Source organism: Eulemur rufifrons, chromosome 7, assembly GCF_041146395.1.
Source record: "Eulemur rufifrons isolate Redbay chromosome 7, OSU_ERuf_1, whole genome shotgun sequence".
NCBI classification, from domain to species: Eukaryota; Metazoa; Chordata; class Mammalia; order Primates; family Lemuridae; genus Eulemur; species Eulemur rufifrons.
In genome coordinates this window covers 266,895,646-266,918,179 of record NC_090989.1, presented here as the reverse complement: position 1 = coordinate 266,918,179, position 22,534 = coordinate 266,895,646, and the positions used below count along the sequence as shown (strand labels likewise).

General features: G+C 36.0%; 1 protein-coding gene across 1 annotated transcript; it reads left to right on the top strand.

Annotated features, from left to right (window-relative positions):
* LOC138385994 (zinc finger protein 300-like) lies at positions 1-12,803 on the top strand. Its single transcript, XM_069472152.1, has 5 exons — positions 1-196; positions 4,886-4,930; positions 8,161-8,287; positions 9,774-9,863; positions 11,641-12,803. The coding sequence occupies exons 2-5, from the start codon at positions 4,916-4,918 to the stop codon at positions 12,729-12,731; spliced, it is 1,323 nt and encodes a 440-aa protein (XP_069328253.1). The 5' UTR covers positions 1-196; positions 4,886-4,915; the 3' UTR covers positions 12,732-12,803.
* The last annotated feature ends 9,731 nt before the right edge of the window (positions 12,804-22,534 follow it).

Here is a 22,534-nt window from a genome sequence, read left to right as displayed (position 1 = left end):
CATCGAGTCCCGCAGCCCGTCAGCGGAGGGAGTGGGCACAGAGCGCTCCGCTGAGGGCTTTGGAGGCGAGGCGGGAAGTTGGAGCGTCTGGCTCTGAGAAGAGAGTCAGACGCTGGCTGGGGTGTTGGAGTAAGGGCGTCATTTTTATGCAGCGATTGAGCGTCTGCAGCGGCCTGTAATTCCCGGCCTTGTTGTGGTTAGTAATTAAGGGGACCTGTCCCAGACAGTCATCTCCGCCCCGTGGGGCTCATTATTTAGTGGTGTTCCTAGTGGTGAATTCTGAAGAGGGTCGGCGACTGATTGGGGATTCGTGGGGCTTAGTGATTGTGCGTGTCTGTGTGAGTGATTCTGGATCTCTCAGGGTCACGGTTTGGAGGTCACGTAGAAACCAGTGGTTGGGGCCCTGAAGGGGGACAGCTGTTATTAGGGTTATTTTAGGAACCTGGTGGGGGAGATCAGTAAATGGGGGCCGTAGTTGACAACTATTAGGAGCCAGTGTGATAGCTTGGGGAGAAGGCTGCGCATGATCAGTGATTGGGGCTCCAGCCCTGAATTAAAACGATTTGCATTGAGGCTGCACTCCGCGCATATTGTGCTCTGGGTTTTCTTGTGTGGGTTTATGCCCATAAGGATGTGAGAGTAGGGATAGAGTTCCCATCCTTCCCTTAGAGGGTCTGCATCCACCCTTGGATATATCTCCTGAACAGACTTAAAGTAGTTTTATTCTCTGCTCCTGTCTTGTAGTTAGCTAAGTACTTCGAGTCTTTCCTCAAAAACCCTTTATTAAAGCTCCTATGCCTTTTCTCTGCCTTTCAGTCTATGTGCTATATCTAGATATATTCAACCACATTCTTTGTATTGCCTTCCACCTTTAAACTCAAGACTTACCACTCTATAGCACCAACCCAAGACTTTCTTCCAAGCTCCAGATCCACATAGCCAACCGTCTGGTAGACATCACCATGAGGTTTACTCACACACTCCTCAATCATAACATGTTCAAGATATCAAAACAGAGTTTATCATCTTCCTTCTTCCCACTCTACTTGCTCATCCTACTGCCTTCTACATCATGATGAGTGACATCACTCTTCATCCAGATGGCCATACTAAAAACCCATGTAGCTTCCTCCTTCCATTCTCTTCCCCTAACCAATTAGTGATCAAATCCAGGTGATTCTGCCTCTTTAACATCTCTCTGATTTTCCTCCCCATTCCCACTGCCCTGGTTTTAGTTCAGGCTGCATCGTTCCTTGCCTTAAGCCTGTATCAGGAAAACCCTGTAACAAAATGTTGAACACTGTGGGGATGTCAGAGGAAGCAGTGGTTGATTCTATCACAGAGGCATCTGGAAAGGCTTTCTAGAGAAGGTGACATTTAAACTGAACCTTGAAGGAACAGTTCACCAGGCAGAGAAGGGATAAGGTCATTTTAATTAGTGCTGTGCCCACTCTGTGCTCTAAACCCTGGGTAAACAGGAGCAGGAAGAACAGAAGATTCTTGGAAGAGAAAAGAAGGGATCTAATGAATTATCTAATGTTTGACACTATGTACAGGTGCTATGTCTGCTGTGCAGATAGGTTTATACAAAACTAAGCCATTAGGACAAAAATTAAGTCTGGGAAAAACAAAAAGTACATGAAAGAAATGGAATAATCCTAGTATACAATAATTACATAGTTATACTATTGTAAACACTAAAAGTTGATTTTACCAAAATTGTGATGTCATGGGAAATGAAGGTGGTGGTATAAGAGTGTCAAATCCTCAGCTTAATTCCGAGAAGCCAATAAATAGTGTTTAAAATTGATAAATCAAGAAATGGTGATTACATATGCATATGTATATGCATGTGTGTGTGTGTGTGTGTGTGTGTATATATATATATATATATATTTCCATGTTATTTAGAAATGCAGTGATAAATGGAAGAAACCACTAAGAGTTGAAAGTGATTGGCTCTGGGGAACAGGACTTAGTGGGGAGGGGTAAGGCAGAACACTACTGTCCTTCATTTTAAGACTTTACAATTATGTATATGCTTTAGCTGAAAATAAAAATCAATTAGAAAAGTGGAGATTAAAATAGTACCCAATTCCTAGAGTGATTTTGAAGAATAAATGAGATACTGTATGTGTAGGACTATACATTGTGTAGCAGGTAGTAAACATTACATAAATGTTAGGTTATTACTATCGCAAGACAGGGTGCTAGACACTTTTAAAAATGTAGAATCTTTTAGTCATCACAGTAATCTTATGAAGTAAGATCTACCATCCTTACTTTTATAGAGAAGGAGTGTGAGATTCAGAGAAATGAGATAGTCTTACTCAAACTCTTGCTAGTATTGTATGGTTAAGAATTTCTACCTAAGTTCATGCTTACTCAAAATCTTAATTGTCTTTCCAGTATTTGGCCCTGCCTAAACCACAGAATTGACTAACTACTCTACTACGTGTCCTCCCCAAAATTTGGCCTTGTAATCTAACTCTAAGGGTCTCTAGAATAGGTTTGAAAAGTGTATGCCAAATGACTCTCACCAAACAAACATTACATTTCAGATTCTCTGCAAAGCCCTTGAGTCAGATTACCAAATTAAATCCACTGTGCCCTTCTGTCTCTAGCTATTTTGTGTCCCTAGCAACCTTTTAAAGACTGGAGAGCCCAGTCTATAACTTGAGGGTGAGTTCCCAGGAAGAGATAGAGCTTTGGGACTCTGAGCGAAGGTATATGAATTTGCCCCCAAGTCACCAGGTCTCAGTGGGATAGGAAAAAAATGGGGTGGGTGCTTTGAGGTCAGGAAGTGGAGCCATCCTAGATTTCAGAGCTGTCACTAGAGTTTTGGGAGAGAGAAGAATTACTGGGCAGAATATGCACTAATAATTTTAGGTCTGGAAAGCTAGGTGATGGACTGTGTTGTAATAAGAAGTTTCATTTCCAAAGATGTAGGAGAGGTGAGAATTATGGGAAGGTCAGAGTTTGAAAATGGGAGACTGCCACAGGGATAGACTTGCTGTAAAATGGATTCTTGGTATAGATGGAAAAGGATCCCTAACCCCCAGTGTATAGTCCCCCCTTCCTAAGGATTCACACATGCTGCCTCTCTTCCTTCACTTGCCTTATCTGTTTTCAGATTTTTAGTTTCTTCCTGTGTCATTTCCATCATCACAACTGGCCTTTAGTGAAATGTTGATTCCTCTTCTACCCTTATCAGGAAAGAGGAAAAATCCTTTTGATTCTTATTTTATAGAATTTCAGAGTGGTAATATTTGAGGTATTTTCTAGTTGTACCTCCTTATTTCAAAGATTGGTGAATCTGGGCTTAAGTCAGAAACAAGCTCATCTAGCTTGTTAGTTGTAGAGCCCAGAGCCCAACACAACGTGGTTCATCAGTGACCAAGCTCACTAAAAGTTCCTTTCAAGTAACTGCAACCAAATGAAAAGAGGTGATCAAAAAGATGGGCCAGATCTATGCAAAGACTTGTATGTGAATGTTCATAGTACATTATTTATCATAGCGCCAAACTGGAAACAATCCAAGTGTTCATCAAATGGCGAACAAATAAATAAAATGTGATATATACATACAATGGAATATTATTCAGTAATAAAAAGGAACAGACTTCTGATACATGCTGCAGCATGGATGAACCTTGAAAACATTATGCTAAATGGAATAAGCCAGACCCAAATACAACATATTATATGATTATGTATATATGAAATTTTCAGAAAAGGCAAATCTCTAGAGACAGAAAGCAGATTAGTGGTGGCCTGGGGCTGGAGCTGGGAGCAGGGATTGATTGCAAGAGGCATGTGGGTATTTTCTGGGGTGATGGAAATGTTCTAAACCTGACTGTGATGGTTGTATAATTTACTAAAATTTGTAACTTTTAGTTTACAAATTTACTGTTTTTATTGTAAAATTTACTAAAAATTATTTGCAATTGGTGAATTTTATAGTATATAAATTATACCTCAATAAGAACAAACAGGATAAACCAGAGTGTAAAAAAAGGATGAAGTGATATAAAAGAGTTTTATGATCCAGTAAATGTATGAAAAACAGTGACTATTGAAGTTTATTGAATCCCTGTTTATTTTCTTTCAGCTAAATTCCCTCTGGTGAATTGTGCCCTTTAGAACTTACTTGATAAAGCTTAGGTTAAGGGGTCATTTGGAAAATAGCTGCTAAAAATAATTATCATTTTTAATTTCAAAAGTAATACACATTTATTATAGAAAACTTGTAAACTGAAAATGCCAAATGCAACTCAGTAGAAATCACTTGTAATCCTACGACCCAAAGGTAACCATAAGCATATTGATGTCTTTTCAGGTACTTTCCTTCTAACTGTAATCATATATTATGTATCATTTTATGATTTATTTCTCTTGCTTTATAATACAACTGGAAAAAATTTCCAGGTTTATAAATATTTTTCTAAGACATTTTTAATGACTTTGTGGCATTCTGTCCTTTCCGTGATTGATTTGATCAATCCCCGTTGTTGAACATCTGGGTAGTTTCTACTTTTTAGGTGATAAATCATCATTGTAATGAAGATCCTTGCAGATGTAACTTTGTGTATGTCCACCTTTATTTTGTTATAATAAATATCTAATTATAGATTTCTGGGGTCAAAGGAAGAGAAACATTTTTAACATACAAGGGAATATAAACATTCATATCCTCGAAGGAAAGATATATTATGTCCTGATCTTTTTAGAACTTTACATTAATAGGTTGATGTTATCACCGTGTAATCCTTTGTGGTCTCTCTGAAAGAAAGCTGTGAAAGGTGCAGTCTCCAAAGGTAGTTTTTTATGGAGTTGATCCTAGAGATTTATCCCTTTCCTGCTCATTCCAGCCTTGTCTTTGCAGGTATCTTCCCTTTGTGAAGAGCTGCAGAAAATGACCAAGTCTCAGGTAAGTGAGCTTTTTTGTTTTCCAGTGTAGTTGAGGCAGTTTAGAAGAATTAATTAAATGAAAAAATTTAAATAGAGATCAGAGAAAATAATAAGAAAATAGAAGATATTTCTATTTCCAAAGAAACTTGGAACATAGTCATGCAACTTATAGTATCTTTCATAGTTAAAGTTGAGCATATCATCTGTAATTAGATAACTTAAATTATACATTACATGTAATAAAATCTCAAGGAAAGTAAAGATATTTTGGAATTTAGGTTTGAAGTTATTCTCTTTATGGGTCTGTATATATATGTAGTGATAAATCCCATAGCAGGTTTCTTCATATCTCTTTCTTAACCCATTTTTCAAATTAAATATAGGGCATAATAATAAGGCAGAATTCAATGAATTCACTTTTTCTGCACAGCAAAATTATGAGGTTGAAGTACGTACCTTTTTGTCAGTCTGCCTTGATCTAAGAATAAAATCCATAATTTTTGGTGCAGCATTTGTCGGCCCTTGGAGTGTGTGAAATTGGTCCAGGGAATTCATGTCATTAAAGATAATAATAACATCAATTTTCATTTGTAATTTTTAACCAATAAATAATCAAATATTTTTTCTTTAAAATGTAATGGGTTGAGAGCCTTGAAGTGCATATGAAGTGAGCATGCTTGGTGGGTAGTGGAGATCAAATGAATGTGCTCACTCTTATTGCTTTATCACTTAGCTAAACACTGTTAGCCAGCATCATAGTGGTTGTAATTGTCACACAATTTTAAATGTTTTTATTTGAAATGTACATATTACTTAATTTTTTGCCTATAATATTCTATTGGTTATGCCCATTATGTAGCATATAGCTTCAGTACAGTAGTCTTCAGAGTTGAGAGTGTATATTCCATGGGAGATATGCAAGATGATCCACTGGGGTATGGGAAGAAAATATGAGAACTTGCAGTTTATATTCTTTTAATAAACAATGTCTCAGTATCAAAGTACATGTATATAATTTATGTTTTTTTAAAAAGACACATATTGATGGTATATACTTTTTTTTTTTTTTTTAACCACGAAGTATATCTGATTTTAAGAGTTTGGGGACTTCTGGGTCATATACCATTGTTGCCAGTGTACTTCCTTATTTGCAGAGATCATTTCTTAACACCCCATCTCAACCACCAACTCTCATAGTCATGTTCTAGATTTGTAATTGACAATAACTGTACCACCTCTAAGCATTTCACTCTCTGGCCATTATTTCTATGTTTCTAGCTCATTTACTCTAGTATCTTGACTCCAACAATTCTTCAGTTTCCTCTACACCTCTGATCTATTGAGACTCCATTTTTTTCACCATCCATTACACCCCTTGCCCCACTTCTTACTTCTCTTTTCTCAGCTTGAATTCCATGCTTCTTGGTTTTTGGTCTGAGCAGCTGTCATCCTGTTGAAATCCAGTTGCCTACTCATTATTACCACTTGGATATATATTTTAGTAGATATTTCGTACTTTACTTGAACAAATAGATTCCTTTTTTATTGTGATAAAATATATATAAAATTTGCCACTTTATTTTTAAGTGTACAGTTCAGTGGCATTAATTCTTAATATATTCACAGTGTTGTGTGTCCATCACCAGTATTTCCAAAACTTTTTCATCACCCCAAACGGAAAGTCTGTACCCATCAAGCAGTAACTCCCCATTCTTCCTTCCCCACCCTCAGCCCCTGATAACCTTGATTTTACTTTCTGAAGCTATAAATTTATCTGTTCTACATGTTTAATATATGTGGAGTCATACGATACTTATTCTTTTGTGTCTGAGTTATTTTACTTACCATGATGTTTTCAAGGTTTGTCTATGCTATCGCATGTATCAGAATTTTGTTCCTTTTTATAAATGAGTAATATTTCTAGGCCGGGCGCGGTGGCTCACACCTGTAATCCTAGCACTCTGGGAGGCCGAGGTGGGCGGATCGTTTGAGCTCAGGAGTTCGAGACCAGCCTGAGCAAGAGCGAGACCCCATCTCTACTAAAAATAGAAAGAAATTATATGGACAGCTAAAAATATATATAGAAAAAATTAGCCGGGCATAGTGGTGCATGCCTGTAGTCCCAGCTACTCGGGAGGCTGAGGCAGGAGGATCGCTTGAACCCAGGAGTTTGAGGTTGCTGTGAGCTAGGCTGACGCCACGGCACTCACTCTAGCCTGGGCAACAGAGTGAGACTCTGTCTCAAAAAAAAAAAAAAAAAAAAAAAAAGTAATATTTCAAAAACACCAAAAGCCAGGGTATTTTAGTTGATTCCTCTCTTTCCCTCTTACACTGTTTTTCAGGAATATCTTGGTTGGATTTGATTAATATCAAATTTAAAAGTGAAATTCTCTTATTGGCATAGAACTTAATCATGGTTTGAAAAGTAAGCAACAAGGAGCTTAATAGCACTTTATTGCTAATCATAAATGATTCCATCCTTTTTATCTCCAGGCATGCATTTTTAAGTTAGATTGATTAGATTTAATATTACTTTTTAAAAATTTTAAACTTTTAAATATATTGGTTTATGTTGTATTTAATTTTTAAAAGTTTTTTAATGGAAAAATTCAAACATACATAAAAATTTAGAAAATGTTATGATAAACCACATGTACTTCCTCATATATTTTTAATAATTATCAATATTTTACCAATCTTGCATCTTTTCTTTCTTCCTTCATTTCTTGAGATTTTAAAGCAAATCCCACACATGACACTTCACTGGGATATACTTGTTTGTAGATTTTTGTTGTTATCTTTGTTTTATGACAAGTGACATTGATTTTCCCTTTAATGCTTTCCTTTTAAAATACATTTATTTAAGTAAAAATGTTAAGTTGAGTTAAAATTATTAAGTCAATAATAGTGTAGGTGACATGCAGATATAGTAAAAATTGTGAAGATAGTATGTGAATAAATATATTTGGGAGCATTATTCTAAAGTACTCAAAATTCCTTGTTTGTTTTTGTGTGTCCCCATGTGTTTCTTTCGTTCGTTCATTCTTTCTTTCTTTCTTTCTTTCTTTCTTTTAACATGAGTTTTGCTTTTCCCACATAGTAGAACTCAAACCTGGCTTCATAGTAAACATCTTCTTTAACTTACTACAATGAACTCTGCATGTTGAAAACAATAGTAAGTTCCCATACATCTTTTACACATCACCTGATGTTTTTTGCTTTAGATTGAACAGAAATGTCCTGTTACAGGGATTCGTGTCATTCAAGGATGTGGCTGTGGACTTCACTCAGGAGGAGTGGCAGCAGCTGGACTCTGCTCAAAGAAACCTATACCGGGATGTGATGCTGGAGAACTATAGCAACCTTGTTTCAGTGGGTAAGGACATTCTCCCTCAGAGAGTACTTGTGTTAGTACAGCCCAAAATTTAGTGACTTAAAACAAACATTCTTTACTAACACTATCTGTAGGTCAGGAATTTAGAATGACTTGCTAAGTGAATCTGGCTGTGTTCTTGCCTGTGGTGGCAGTCAGATATTAGAAGGAGCTGCATTCATCTGAAAGCTTGACTGGAGCTGTAAGTCCATTTCCAAGATTGTTCATTTACAGGAATGTTGACAGGACCCTTCAGTTGTTCCTCGCCATCTTATGGTCTCTCCCATAATATGGCAGATAACTTCCCCCAGGTAAAATGATCCAAGAGAGTGAGCAAAGAGGAAGTTGCCTTTTATGACCAAGTCTCCATAATCATACCATTTCTTCTACCTTACTGTGTGTATTAGAAGTGAGTTACTAAGTCTAGCCCATGCACAAGGGTTGGAGAATTCAGCACCACCTCTTGAAGGGAGGAATGTTGAAAAATTTATGAACAAATATTAAACCCATGAGAGTACCTAATTGATTACCTTTGCTTTCTTATTTACTAAAAGCTTTTGGGTCTCTGAATGTTAATGAGCTTGGTTTTAAGCTGTAAGTGTCAAAATAATATTAAATTTTTTGGTATCTAATACTGTACTTCTGCCTCTCTAGTGAACTTGAATAAAAAGAAAATGGGTACTTCATCCTGCTTACTCTTTGGAGGCTAAAGACAATGGACTGAGCCCAAGTTTTTCTTAGTTTATATAAATTAACTGAGGTATAATAAATATAGTGAAATGTTCAAATCTTATGTAGCTTGATACATTTTTTTCATATGTGTATACCTGTGTAACCACTACCAAGATCAAGATACAGAACATACCGAGCACTCTGGCAGGTTCACTAGAGCCCCTGGCCATTTACCTCCTCAGAGGTAACAACTATTCTGGCTTTTATCACCATAGTCTAACTTTGTCTGTTCTTGAACTTCATGTAAGTGGAATCACATGCTATGTAAGTTTTTTTTGTCTGGCATATTTTTTTAACATAATATCTGTGAAATTCATCTATGATGTCGCATGTAGTAGTAGTTTGTTTCACCTTATTTTTGCATTATGTTGCCTTTAGTAAGTACACAGTAGTTCATCAATTTATCCATCTTTTGATGGTCATTTGGGTTGTTTCAGATTTGAGCTATTATGAATAAAGCTGTTAAGAACAGTCTTATACATATTTTCGGGTAGAAAAAAGCATTTCATTTCTATTGGGTATATACATAGGATTGGAATTGCTGAGTCATAAGGCATATGTATATTTAGCTTTAGTAGATACTACCAGACAGTTTCTCAAAGAGGTTATACCAATTTATATCCCACCAGCAATATACGAGAGTTAATTCAACCTTTGGTAATGTCAGTAGCCATTCTGGTGCATACGTAGCAGGCCTACTTCTAGGAAGGATGCTTGTCCACAAATGCCGAAGTCCTGTATCATTTCCCATAAGCAGGGTATCGATCTGTGAAGTCAAATGTAATCTTGTTGAAGCCAGGAGAACCATGCATGGAGGAGAGAGGAATCTCAAGTTGGCCCTATCCAGGTAAGTGAGAACCTAGCATATGGGAGGCAGGGAAGTAAAATTCCTGTAGATCCTTGAAATGTTCTTTTTCTTTCTTTGCTTTTATATTCATATATCTTTTCTCTTATATCTAAAATCTTAATAAAGTATTAGCTTTATTAGCTTTATACTAATGTATATATGTATAGTTCAAAGTTAAAATACCAATATTACTGTTTGAGAGAGAAGTAATTAATGAGGTTTAAGATTTCATTGCAGTTCTTTGTGTTCTTAGAAAATATCTCACTAAAGACATACAGTTAGAGGATAGTGTTAAAAGGTCACTTGGAATAATTATATTCTTTTGTAGTTATTTATCAGCTTAAAATATGGTTTATTCATTTCTTTCAGTTTGTTTTTGAGAGCTTTATTTTTTCCTTTTTAACTTAATTTTAATTTTTTGAAAACAAATATCTCCATGGTTCAAAAAATAAAACTATATGAAAGATATTCTCACCAAAGTCTTTCATTCCTATCACTTCACTCTGTTTCCTTCAACATCTATCAGTGTATATAGCCGTTTTTATATTGCTTTCTGTTTTATCCTTCCCATATGTATGTATGTATGTATGTATTTTTTCAAAATTAGGCAAACACAAACACACACACACATATGTATGTGATAGTATGGAAATTCTGAAACATACACAAAAGTAGTATGCTTGCATAAAGAATTTCCATTTACTTATCACCCAGCCTCAATAATTATCAACAATTTAAAATCTTGTCACATCTGTTTTCCCCTATATATTTTTTGTTCTGAGTATTTTAAGGAAAATTTTTATTTGTCCCTGTTTTTTGTTTATTTCCATTTTTATTTTTGAAGTTCTAATTCATGGCAATTGCCACATCCTCCAATGCTTGTTTGAGTATATTTAATTATTTTTGGAATATAGACAAAAAATTTTCTTTAGTTACATGCATCTTTGGTTTTTTGCAGGGGACAATTTTCACTATTGATTTTTATACATTTCCTGACTTTCGCAATAGTTCTCTATGGACTGTTTATTTCTTCTGTTTATTATTATTATATCATGATGTTTTTACAAAATTTTTGATTTTATGGAGCCCTTTTTTATTAACATAGCAAAAGTTCAAGAACTATAGTAGGGCTCCTTACTTCCTTCCTCTTTCTGTGATAGGGGAGGAGTTTTGAGTTCTCTGGTTCTTTTTTGTTTTGCAGGACTCTAAAATTTCCCCTTTTTCTTCTTTTCCTGATTTCCACCACCAAATGACTACAGGGTGCTTCTTTCTTTTTAACCTTTGTTATCCCTCTGAACTATGTTTGTTCTTTTAGATAGAGTATGTTCCATCCTGTACGCAGCCCTTTTTATGTTATCTGACCCTTTAAAATGCATGTACTTTAAAATCCTTTGCCTGTAGTTGTGCTCTAAGTTGCCTGGTTACTTTGTAACTATTTCTAGATTGAATGTATATTTAATCTTTCTGTTTTTCACTTCAGCTAAGGCCCTTAGGCCCCTTTGCTAGCATCATTCCTCTGTCTTTCCTGCAGTTATTTTTTGGTCTACTTTTGCTAGTTACAGACTGATGTGGTAGAGTGGGGGTGAGGTGGAAGAGTGTGAGACTGTGACACTGAGTTCATCAACTCTTTTTTTCCCACTACTCCCCTACCTACTTCTTTTTATTTTCATTTCTTCTTCTATCTTTAGGTTTTATTCTTTATCTTTGGGTCATATTCTTAAATTTCAAAGCTGTAACTGTATTCATTTTAACATCATTTATACTTGGGCTTTTTCAGACTATGAAGTTAGACCCAAAAGTAAAGAATTAACTCCACAAAAGAGTATTTCTGAAGAGATACTTTATAATACGATAGAATACTCAATTTTTGAAGACTTGAAACTTGAAGGTGAACTAAATCATCAGGAAAACCAAGACAAGATTTTGAACCAAGTTGTATTTAACCGTAAGTCACTGACTGAGGAGATAGACTGTGAATATAATGTATTGGGGAAAGTAATTCCTGTGAACAGAGCAGCTAATGAGCATATGAGCACCCTGGTGCAGAAGTCACACCTCTTTGCACAACCTAGAATTCTTAGCAGAGAGAAACCATATATATGTATACATTGTGGGAAAGCCTTCAGTGGAAAGTCAGGACTCATTATACATCAGAGAATTCATACTGGGGAGAAACCATACAAATGTAATCAATGTCAAAAAGCCTTTATCCAGAAACCACAACTTACTGTACATCAGAGAACACATACAGGAGAGAAGCCCTATGAATGTAGTCAATGTGGGAAAGCATTCATCCAGAAGGCAAGCCTCATTATTCATCAGAGGATTCACACAGGGGAGAAACCATATGAATGCAGTGACTGTGGGAAAGCTTTTGTCAAAAAGTCATCACTTAGTGTGCATGAAAGAGCTCATACTGGGAAGAAACCAAATGAATGCAACGAATGTGGGAAAGCCTTCGTTTTGCGTTCTCAGCTCATTGTACATCAAATAATCCATACTGGAGAGAAACCGTATGGATGTAATGAGTGTGGAAAAGCCTTCAAAAAGAAGTCAGGACTAAATGCTCATACCAGAATTCATACTGGGGAGAAACCTTTTGAATGTAATGAATGTAAAAAAGCCTTTATCCAGAAGTCAGATCTCATCATACATCAGAGAATTCACACTGGAGACAAACGATATCAATGCAGTGTATGTGGGAAAGCCTTCATTCGGAATTCACACTTCATTCAACATCAGAAAATTCATACTGGGGAGAAACCCCATGAATGCAGTGAATGCAGAAAAGCTTTTATCCAGAAATCACAACTTATTGTGCATCAGAGAATACATACTGGGAACAAGCCATATGAATGCAGTGAGTGAGGAAAAGCCTTTAGGAAGAAGTCACACCTCACTCGACATCATAGAACACATACTGGAGAAAAACCCTATGAATGCAATGATTGTAGAAAAGCCCTCAGCAAAAAATCTACTCTCATAGTTCATCAGAGAATTCATGTTGAACAGAAATTCTTTTAATGGAATGAGAAAACATTGAATCAGTGATCAAAACTTCAATATATGTCATAGAATTCATAGCTAGGAACTCTATGAGTGTACTAAACATGAGATGCCTTTAACAATAGCTCCAGAACTATCAAGCACCATAAAATTTATACTGAGAAGTAACACAAAGTCAATGAATTTGAAAAATGTTTTTTAAAAAAAAAAAAGAAACCCAACATTTGCACTGAACATCTTAGTTCAGACTTAATACTGAAAGCTTTCTTTAAAGTATGTTAGAAAAATCTCAGTTACATATAATTGTTCATTATGAAGTACAAATTTTTTAAATAAGTAAATTGATTAATCAGGACAACAAAGCGACAAACACATAAGTGATGTTTCTGCAAGTGGCGTAGGAGTGGCATTCATAATGTAAATTATCTGTCGGTTGAGGATGAATATGGATATTCACACTACTTTTCCACACTAAATGACACCATTTTCCCCACCCCGTAAAACAAAATTTAAAATGATAAATTAAAAGTGAAAAAGCAATATGGTTTGTAATTTAGCAGGAGAGTACAAATATATATATATTACATATAACTTCTCCCTGACTCTTTCTTGGTATGTAAAGTACAGAGAATGAAGCTAATGTATTTATAAATAGTTCTAAGTCAGTGGTAGACTTTAAAAAAATGTAATGTAAGTTTAATGTAAAGAATACAGAGGTAAGAAAGACACAGTATAATACAAGGCTAAAAGAGGGCAGCAAAATGGCAGTAGGCAATAACGGCATATTCCACACTTGACAAAAGTAGTTCTGCACACGGAACTGCTTTTCATATTCCTTTTAGTTTTCAATTCAGTATATTTAGACAAGTACTGTTATGCATAGCTTGTGTTCTTTGTATCCTTATGATGATCAGAATTAGGTTTCTTTAAAGCTACTTTTGTTGGATGTTTCTACCCCAGGCATTCTGTTGAGCAATTTAGTATATACTTTGTATTTAATTATTATAAAATTTGTGATCTATGAGGTAAAGCAAATCTGTGAGACTGGACTTATCTCCATTTTATAGATGCAGACAGCTTCAGCAACAGACTAAACCAAGGAAAAGAATGAAACTCAGAACCTGGAGACAAGGCACTTGAGCTAACCCAGTCATTTAAAGAGGCAGAGATGAGAATTAAAAAGGCTGAACAATCACTTAGAGACATATGGGATTATGTGAAGCAAACTAACACACAAATTGCAGGTATCCCTGATGGGGGAGAAGAAAGAGCTAAAAGTACAGAAGAGCTATTTGAGGGAATTATTGAGGAAAACTTCCTTCGTATCACCAGAGATCCAGACATCCAGATACAAGATGGTTATAAAACACTGGGAAGATTCATGACAAGGAGGGCATCTCCAAGATACCTAATAAACCTGGCCAAAATCAAAATGAAGGAGAAAATTCTACAAGTAGCAAGATGAAAGCAACAACCTACACAGGAAAACCCATCAGGCTAACTGGAGACTTTTCAGCGGAAACCTGACAAGCCAAAAGGGAGTGAGGCCCCATCTCTAATCTTCTTCAACAGAAAAACTGCCAGCCTAGAATTTTGTATCCTGCAAAACTAAGTTTCATAATTGATGGTGAAATTAAGTCATTTTCAGACAAGCAGACAGTGAGGGAATTTGTCATGACCAGACCTGCCCTGCAGGAAATACTGTGAACTGCATTATACATGAATCAGCACAATAGATAACCACCAGTGTAAAATCACCCCATAAAGCTAAAGTTCACAACTCTTATAAAACAATTGCACAAGAGGAAAAACAAAGCAATAAGATACCACCCAACATGAACAAGAAGACATAATAATCCTAAATAGATATGTGCCTAACACAGGAGCTCCCAGATACATAAAACAAATTCTACTAGAGTTAAGCAAGGAAATAGATAGTAGCATTGTAATTCCTGAGGACTTAAACACCCCACTGTCAGAGCTGGACAAATCATCATAGCAGAAAATAAACACTGGACTTAAATGGGACACTAAAACAAATGGACCTAGCATTTACAAAACATGCCCAAAGACTAATGAATATACATTCTTGTCTACAGTACACAGTACATTTTCCAAGATTAATCATATCTTAGGTCACAAAACATGTCTCAACAAATTTTAAAAAATTGAAATCATACCATGTATCTTCTCAGACCATAGTGGAATGAGACTAGAAATCAATTCCAGGAGAAACACTCAGTTCTACACAAAGACATGGAAATTAAACAACCTGCTGCTAAATGATTATTGGGTCAATAATGAAATTAAGGTGGAAATCAAAAGATTCTTTGTACTGAACAACAGAGGGGACAAAAGCTATCAAAATCTATGGGAGTCAGCAAAAGCATTCCTAAGGGGAAAATTCATAGCCTTAAATGTCCACATCAAAAAGACAGAAAGATCATAAATTATCAACCTAATGTCAGATCTTAAGGAACTAGGAAAGGAAGAGCAAATCAAACCCAAAGCCAGCAGAAGAAAACAAATAATAAAGATTACAGCAGAACTAAATGAAATGTAAAACAAAAAAATACAATATTTTACAAAAGGTCAGCAAAACACAAAGTTGGTTCTTTGAAAAGATAAACAAAATGAATAGACCTCTTGCTAGATGAACCAGGAATAAAAGAGAAAGAACCCACATAAGCTCAGTCAGAAATGAAAAAGATGTTACAATGGATAACATCATCCGTGAATACTATGAAAATCTCTACACACATAAACCACTGTCATCAGCACCGTTCGTATTAATTCTGTGAGTGACTTTGTCAAGAAGAAAGTCCATACCACTTCTGTAGTCATTTCAGTCTCAGATCCTTAGAAAATTCAATATCTTTATTTTCAATTGTTTGCCTTCTACTTCATAGTCTCACAGGTAGTTAGTATTGCCATGAGCATCAAATATGCAGGAAATGCCTGTGTGTTATTTGCCTCCTAACACATTTGAAATCTGAGTCTTACATGATTTTTTTCTTTATTTTATTTTTTTTTTTTTTGAGACAGAGTCTCACTCTGTTGCCCAGGCTAGAGTGAGTGCCGTGGCGTCAGCCTAGCTTACAGCAACCTCAAACTCCTGGGCTCAAGCGATCCTACTGCCTCAGCCTCCCGAGTAGCTGGGACTACAGGCATGCGCCACCATGCCCGGCTAATTTTTTTTGTATATATATATTTTAGTTGTCCATATAATTTCTTTCTATTTTTAGTAGAGACGGGGTCTCACTCTTGCTCAGGCTGGTCTCGAACTCCTGACCTCGAGCGATCCACCCGCCTCGGCCTCCCAGAGTGCTAGGATTACAGGCGTGAGCCACCGCGCCCGGCCGATTTTTTTCTTTAAATACTATCTTCTTTCTACTTCAGTAATGTTACTATTGTTAATAGTCTGTCTTTTGTTGCTATAATAGAATACCTCAGACTGCGTAATTGATAAAGAAAAGTTTATTTGGCTTACAGTTCTGGAAGTTGGGAAGTCCAAGATCAAGGGGCTGCATGTTGAGAACCTTTTTACTACATCGTAACTTGGGAGAAGGTATCGTATGACAAAAGAGAGGGCAAGAACATGTGAGACAGATGAAAATGGGGACCAAACTTATCTTTTTAATAAGAGTTTGACCTCAAGATAACTAACCCACTTCTATGGTAACTACATTAATCCGTGCATGAGGGCAGAGCCATCATGACCTAGTCACACCTCCCAATACCATTATATTTACAGTTAATTTCAACATGAGTTTTGGAGGGGACAGTCAAACCATAGCACTAACAGACATGTATTGTGCCCTACGAGTCAGTTACTATCCTCATTTTAAACAATTGGAATTTGAGTCACAAAGAAAAAACTTACTAAAGTCACACAAGAAACCACAACTCATATCCAGGGACTCTGAAACATTACACTACATGTAAACTCTTAGATATTTCAAAACTTTCAGGCAGAGTTAAAAGTTGTAACAAATGGAACTATCTTGATAATGTTAAAAATATGGTAAAAAATGTTTGCAAATTAAATGATTAAACAGTTAATTGTGCCTGTCATTGAGATGCTAATGTTTATTCATAACATATGTTGATAGTCACTCAGATGCTTAGATGTTACCTCTGTTTCAAATTCTAGTTCAAATTCTTACCATCTTCACATTTGAATCCTATCCTACTTAAAACATTATTAGGGTATAACAAATTGAAATGGAATTATGTAAGTATGTATGAGGTAGGATGGGAGGGAGTCAAACTGGATTTTTTTTTTCTGGCAAAGTAGAGAAAATGGAATTTCATAACCCCATTGATACCAAGGTAGAAGTGAGTCAAGGGAGTATGGAATTTGACGAATAGTCTCCGAGCTGGCTAGAGGAATTATAAATAGCCTATTCTGTTTAAAAATTTTTTACTAAGTAAACTGAGTACTCAAATCTTAGATCTTAGAAAGAAACAAAGAGGCTTATTCATTGCCTATAGGGAACAGTGAAGTAGTACCAACAATTCTCCTATCCTTGCATTCTGGTTCCAGGGCATATTATATGATTTGAGGGCAAAAGAGAAACAAGCAAGACTTGCCTGAATATTTTGGGCATTGCTAATGATTTTGTTTGAAGGATATTAGAATAGAATTTGGCCTTGCCAGCATCAAAAAAAAAGAGTTTACCAACTTCATGACCAAGACTCAGTGAACACACACACACCCACCCAACCTTAGTGGCTCTCTGCTTTTTTTAGCACTAGAAATTCAAGGCTTGGAGGATTTACTATGTAGAATTGTATTTTGTTGTTTTATATACCACTATGATACAGAGAAATAGATATTTAATCATCATTGGATTAATCACTTTATCTTACTTAGGGAGACAAAGTTTAACAAAGAAAGAAATGAAAACATTTTGTGGCCAGGTCATGCTATTTAAAACTTTACTGAAAATACTATTTGCTTAAAATAGCACATTCTAAATTAAAAAATACATGCAAAATAACTTTTAATCTTTTATCTAGGGTAAGAAAGTCAAGCAGTAGTTTGTAGGAAATTAGCAGAAAAGGAGGGCGATTCACACAGTAAAGCAATCATAGTTCCTGGTTTTGCAGATAAGTTGCAATTTCTTGTGGGAGAAAGGAAGAACAGGAGACCTGTAGGACATGGCTGGGAATAATTCTACTCAATTAATGAACTGAATTATTCATAATTATTGAGTTCAGTTGTTATGAACTGAATGTTCAACTGAAGGAAGCCTTTTAGTTCAAGTGTAGCTATGCAAAGTGCCTTTTTAATATGGTTATAATGGTTTCAAGATACTGGTTTGTAATGTAAAGGAAATGAATAGGTTTTAAATCAGAATAAATTAATACCACTTAATAGGATTGAAGTGGAAAGGGGATCCATCTTTCATAAAAAGAAATCCCAAGACCAAAATGTTGACTATATAAGAATGGTTTCATTTTTAAAAGTCTTCAGTGACATTCTTGCTCTCATTGCTTTAATCGGTCATTTTTTTCTTCCTCCTCCCCTGAGTTCTTTATTATCTCTGACCTAACATAGCTGCAAGCTGTCAGAGCTGCTCCAAAATGCCTTGAGCAATCATCATGAAGATCATCATGAGATCTGAAATTTTGTCAGCAAAGACAGAGACTCTTAAAAAACAAAACAAAACAAACAAACAAACAACCAGCCACAAATCTACTTCCAGAATGGCGGTATGAGATCTGTGTTCCTACTCTCCAGTAAAACAACCATAACTGGTGAAAATTATAACTACTTTAAGTCCCTGGCAATTGTCCTAATGTCACACAGCAAATGGAGAAACATTTATTCAAGAACATCTAAATCTCATTAAGAACATTGGGGGTCTGTAGCACGTGAACCAGAGTGCATGTCCTCCCCCCTGTTTTCCTACCTCAGCATCATGGAAGCTCTGCACTGGGAAAGTGTGACTAAGGAGACAGAGCTCCTTCCATTCCCGGTCAAAAAGTATTACCCCCCATGAGGGGCAGACCACCAAAATTTTTCATCTCACACCCAGGTCCATGTTGTGGGAGCTAAAATTCCAGGCAAGTACAATTGAGAGGTCAGGTGCTCCATTTTTCCACCTAGCCCCGACTCACAAGGCAGAGGTTTTGTCCCAGGTGTGGCAGGCACTGAATGCTGGGGCCCCAAACACGCTTGCTTCAGCTTACTCATCCAGCAGAGGTTCTGTGGCAGTGTTAGCAAGACATGAACAGAGGAAGTACAGAATGGGTCATGTAAACAAATGGGATACTGAGTAAGAAAACACACTGAAAGATAAGGGTAGCCATAAGTGTCACAGAATGTTAGCATAAGAAACGTAAGACATGAACAGAGAAAAATACAAAAGCACACAGTGTAAACAAATGGGATCCTGAGTAAGAGAACATACTGTAACAATAACAAGATAAAGGGTAACCACAACTATCAAAAAAAATATAACAAACAACACAGGACACATTATACATTACAGTCCCATCCCCCATGGACTTTGGACACCACAACACATCTAGGCCTAATCATATAAGGTGGAAAACTCCCCTTGCCTGGCGACAGGAAGGAAACAACATCCCTTGTGTCAAAAAAAGGGACAGCGTCACAAAGGAAGAGACTCCAAGTAAGAGAAAAGGGGATGACAGAGAGACCCCCAGGGCCACTGTCCACTGGGATGTATGCCCACTCTTGCCCCTTTTGAGGTACACTCTTGCTTGCTGATTAGAAACCCAAAGAAATCCTGGGGCCACAGTCTGCTCAGATGTGTGCCTTCTCTTAACCTCTTTAAGAGTGAACTTCCACTTTAATAAACTTTGCTGCTTCAGAAATCTTGGTTTCATTCTTCAATCACAAGAAGACAAGAACCAAGGAGTTCAACAGCCAGTAATAGCAGGAGAGGCAAGCTGAGAACAAAAGCTACCACACACATCCAGTGTCTCCTCATAAAGCAGGAGTGTTACTCCAAGAGAAGTGGGCCACCCACAACTCTAAAGCAATGGCTCAGAGATTCCGTGTAGAGGGAGAGGCAGGCCATAAGCACAGAAGCTCCCAAGCTTACCTGAAGGAAATTGACTTCATTTAGAACAGAGCATTAGGGAAGTTCAAGCCTGAGGGTGCTCTCAAACATAGCAGAGATTTTGGTGGTAGGTAATTAAAAGGAATCTGGTAGCTCCATGAAGGTAACAAGCTTAACTATAGGCCGTTTACCAGAGAGAACCAGAGAAAGTGACAGCCAAGAAGAGCACTCCTGGAGTTTGAACAAACCTCAAAGATAGGCCTCAGAAACTACCCCTGAAAAGACTGTGGAGCAAGTTTTGCTCCAGGGAATTGTTGAAAACAATAGAGCAGGCAGCTGGCAACTAGTGGAGCCTAACAGATGGGTGTGATACAAACAGAGGCAGATGGCTTAACTGAGAGGCTAGAATGAAACGCAGATGAGAGGTCTGTTAAGACCATTGTCATCCCAGAGTGACTGTACTCATACCCAAGCTTGACCACTCTGATAAGTGACATCAGAGATGTCACACTGTGGGGGAACCATTGACAACAATAGTGTAGCCAAATCACTAAACAAGTAAACAAGGAAATGCCAACAACAGCAAACCCTGGAAGGAATCCATATCTAGAGTTGCTATAATATATTATCTAAAATATTCACTTTCTGACAAAAATTATAAGACATAAAAAGAAAGAGGAAAGTATTTCTGATACACTGGGAAAAGCAGGCTATATAGTAAGTGTCTTTGAGAGGTCATGTATGTCAGAAAATACACAAAGACTTCAAATCAGGTATTATACATAATAAATGATGAAAGGAAACCATATGTAAAGAAGTGAAGGATTTACCTAATAACTAACAATACTGAGCATCTTTATCCTTATAGATTTGCTTATTTTGGTGAGTGCTCATTAAAAAAAAGGTGTTGATTTTTTTTTCATTATGAAGTTATAGTAGTTCCTTCTGTATTCTGGATACAAGTTCTCTATCAGAGATGTGTTTTGCGAATAGTTTCTTATAGTCTGTAGTATATATTTTTATTTTCTAAGTCTCTTTAAAGGAGAAAAGCTTTCTAATTTTGATGAGTCCAATTTATCAGTTTTTCCTTTTATAGTTTGAGCTTTCTGTGTCCTCTTTAAGAAATCTTTGCCTGAATTAAAGTCAAAAGATCTTTTCCTATGTTTTCTTTTAGTAATTTTGTAGTTTTACCTCTTACATTTATGTCTAATAGCCCTGTTCATATAATTTTCATATATTTTTGAATTTAGGTAGAGGTATATATGTTTTGCGTGTGGATATACAGTTGATCAGCAACATTTGTCAAAAAGACTATCCTTTCCCAATGAATTACATTTACACCTCTGTCAGAAATCATCATATATATTTACATACATATATAATATGGATCTTCTTTTTCCCCCTGATATTTACATCTAAGCTTAAGTCAATGCCACATTGTCTTCATAATATAGTTTTTATTAAGGCTTGAAATAAATTTTATTCTTTATTCAAAATTGTTATGCCTATTCTATGTTGTTTGCCTTTTCACATCCACTTTAGAATCAGCTTGTCAATTTCTACAAAGAAAGCCTAGAGGGATTTTGATTAGGATTTTATTGAACCTATAAGTCAATTTGGAGATAAGTGACATCTTAGGATTTTTAATTTTTCTTTCCTCAAACGTGATACATCTCTTTATTTATTTAGATCTTTAATTTCTCTCAGCAGTATTTTATGCTGTTCAGTATATGTTAAAGGTATTACTATCAATGGCATTTTATTTTCAATTAAATTTTTTTCATTTTAATATGTCACAATTATTTACTTTATTCGCTTTATTATGTAACCTAGCTAAATTTGCTTACTGAAACTTAGTAGGTTTTTGTAGATTTTTTGGGATTTTGTATGTGCAGATTTTCTATGTGCAAATAAAAACTAGTTTTATTTCCTACATTCTAATTTATATGCCTTTTTAAAACATTTCTTATTCTTGTCTTATCACGATGGCTAGTACCTCTAATTCAAAGTTGAAAAAAAATTGCAAAGAGTGGACCTCATTGCTTTTTCTTCAAACTTAGGAATAGAGGATTCCATTTTCACCATAAAAAATAATGTTAGCTGTAAGTCTTTTGTTGATGATCCTTATTAATTTGCAAAATTCCCTTTAATTTCTAGTTTCTGGGAATTTTTGTGCGTGTGTGTGTGTGTGTGTGTCTCAGGTATGGGTACTGAATTCTGTCAAGTGCTTTCTCTGCATCTGATGAGCATATGGTCTTTTTCTTCTGTTAATAAGATCAGTTTTATTTCCTGATGTTTAAATTTTAATCCAATATTCCATTCCTGAGATAAACCCTCCTTGCGATGTTATCATTTTTATATATTTCTATGCAGCTCACTTTTCTTGATTCCTCTGGCTAGCATTTTCTATACTACTTGAGGTATGCCTGTATGTAGAAAAACCCTAAAGACTCTACAAAAAAATTCTTACAATTAAGAAGCAAATTCAGTAAAGTCATAGGATACAAAATCAACATATAAAAATCAGTTATGTTTCTACACACTAACAACCTATCCAAAAATCAAATTAGTAAAAAATTCTATTTGCAATAGGATCAAAAAGAATAAAATACTTAGAAATAAATTTAA

Coding starts and splice junctions, on each gene's coding strand:
- LOC138385994 (XM_069472152.1), top strand. Junction 8,288..9,773: donor TAGCAACCTTGTTTCAGTGG/GTAAGGACATTC, acceptor TCCCATAAGCAG/GGTATCGATCTGTGAAGTCA. Junction 9,864..11,640: donor CTCAAGTTGGCCCTATCCAG/GTAAGTGAGAAC, acceptor GGGCTTTTTCAG/ACTATGAAGTTAGACCCAAA.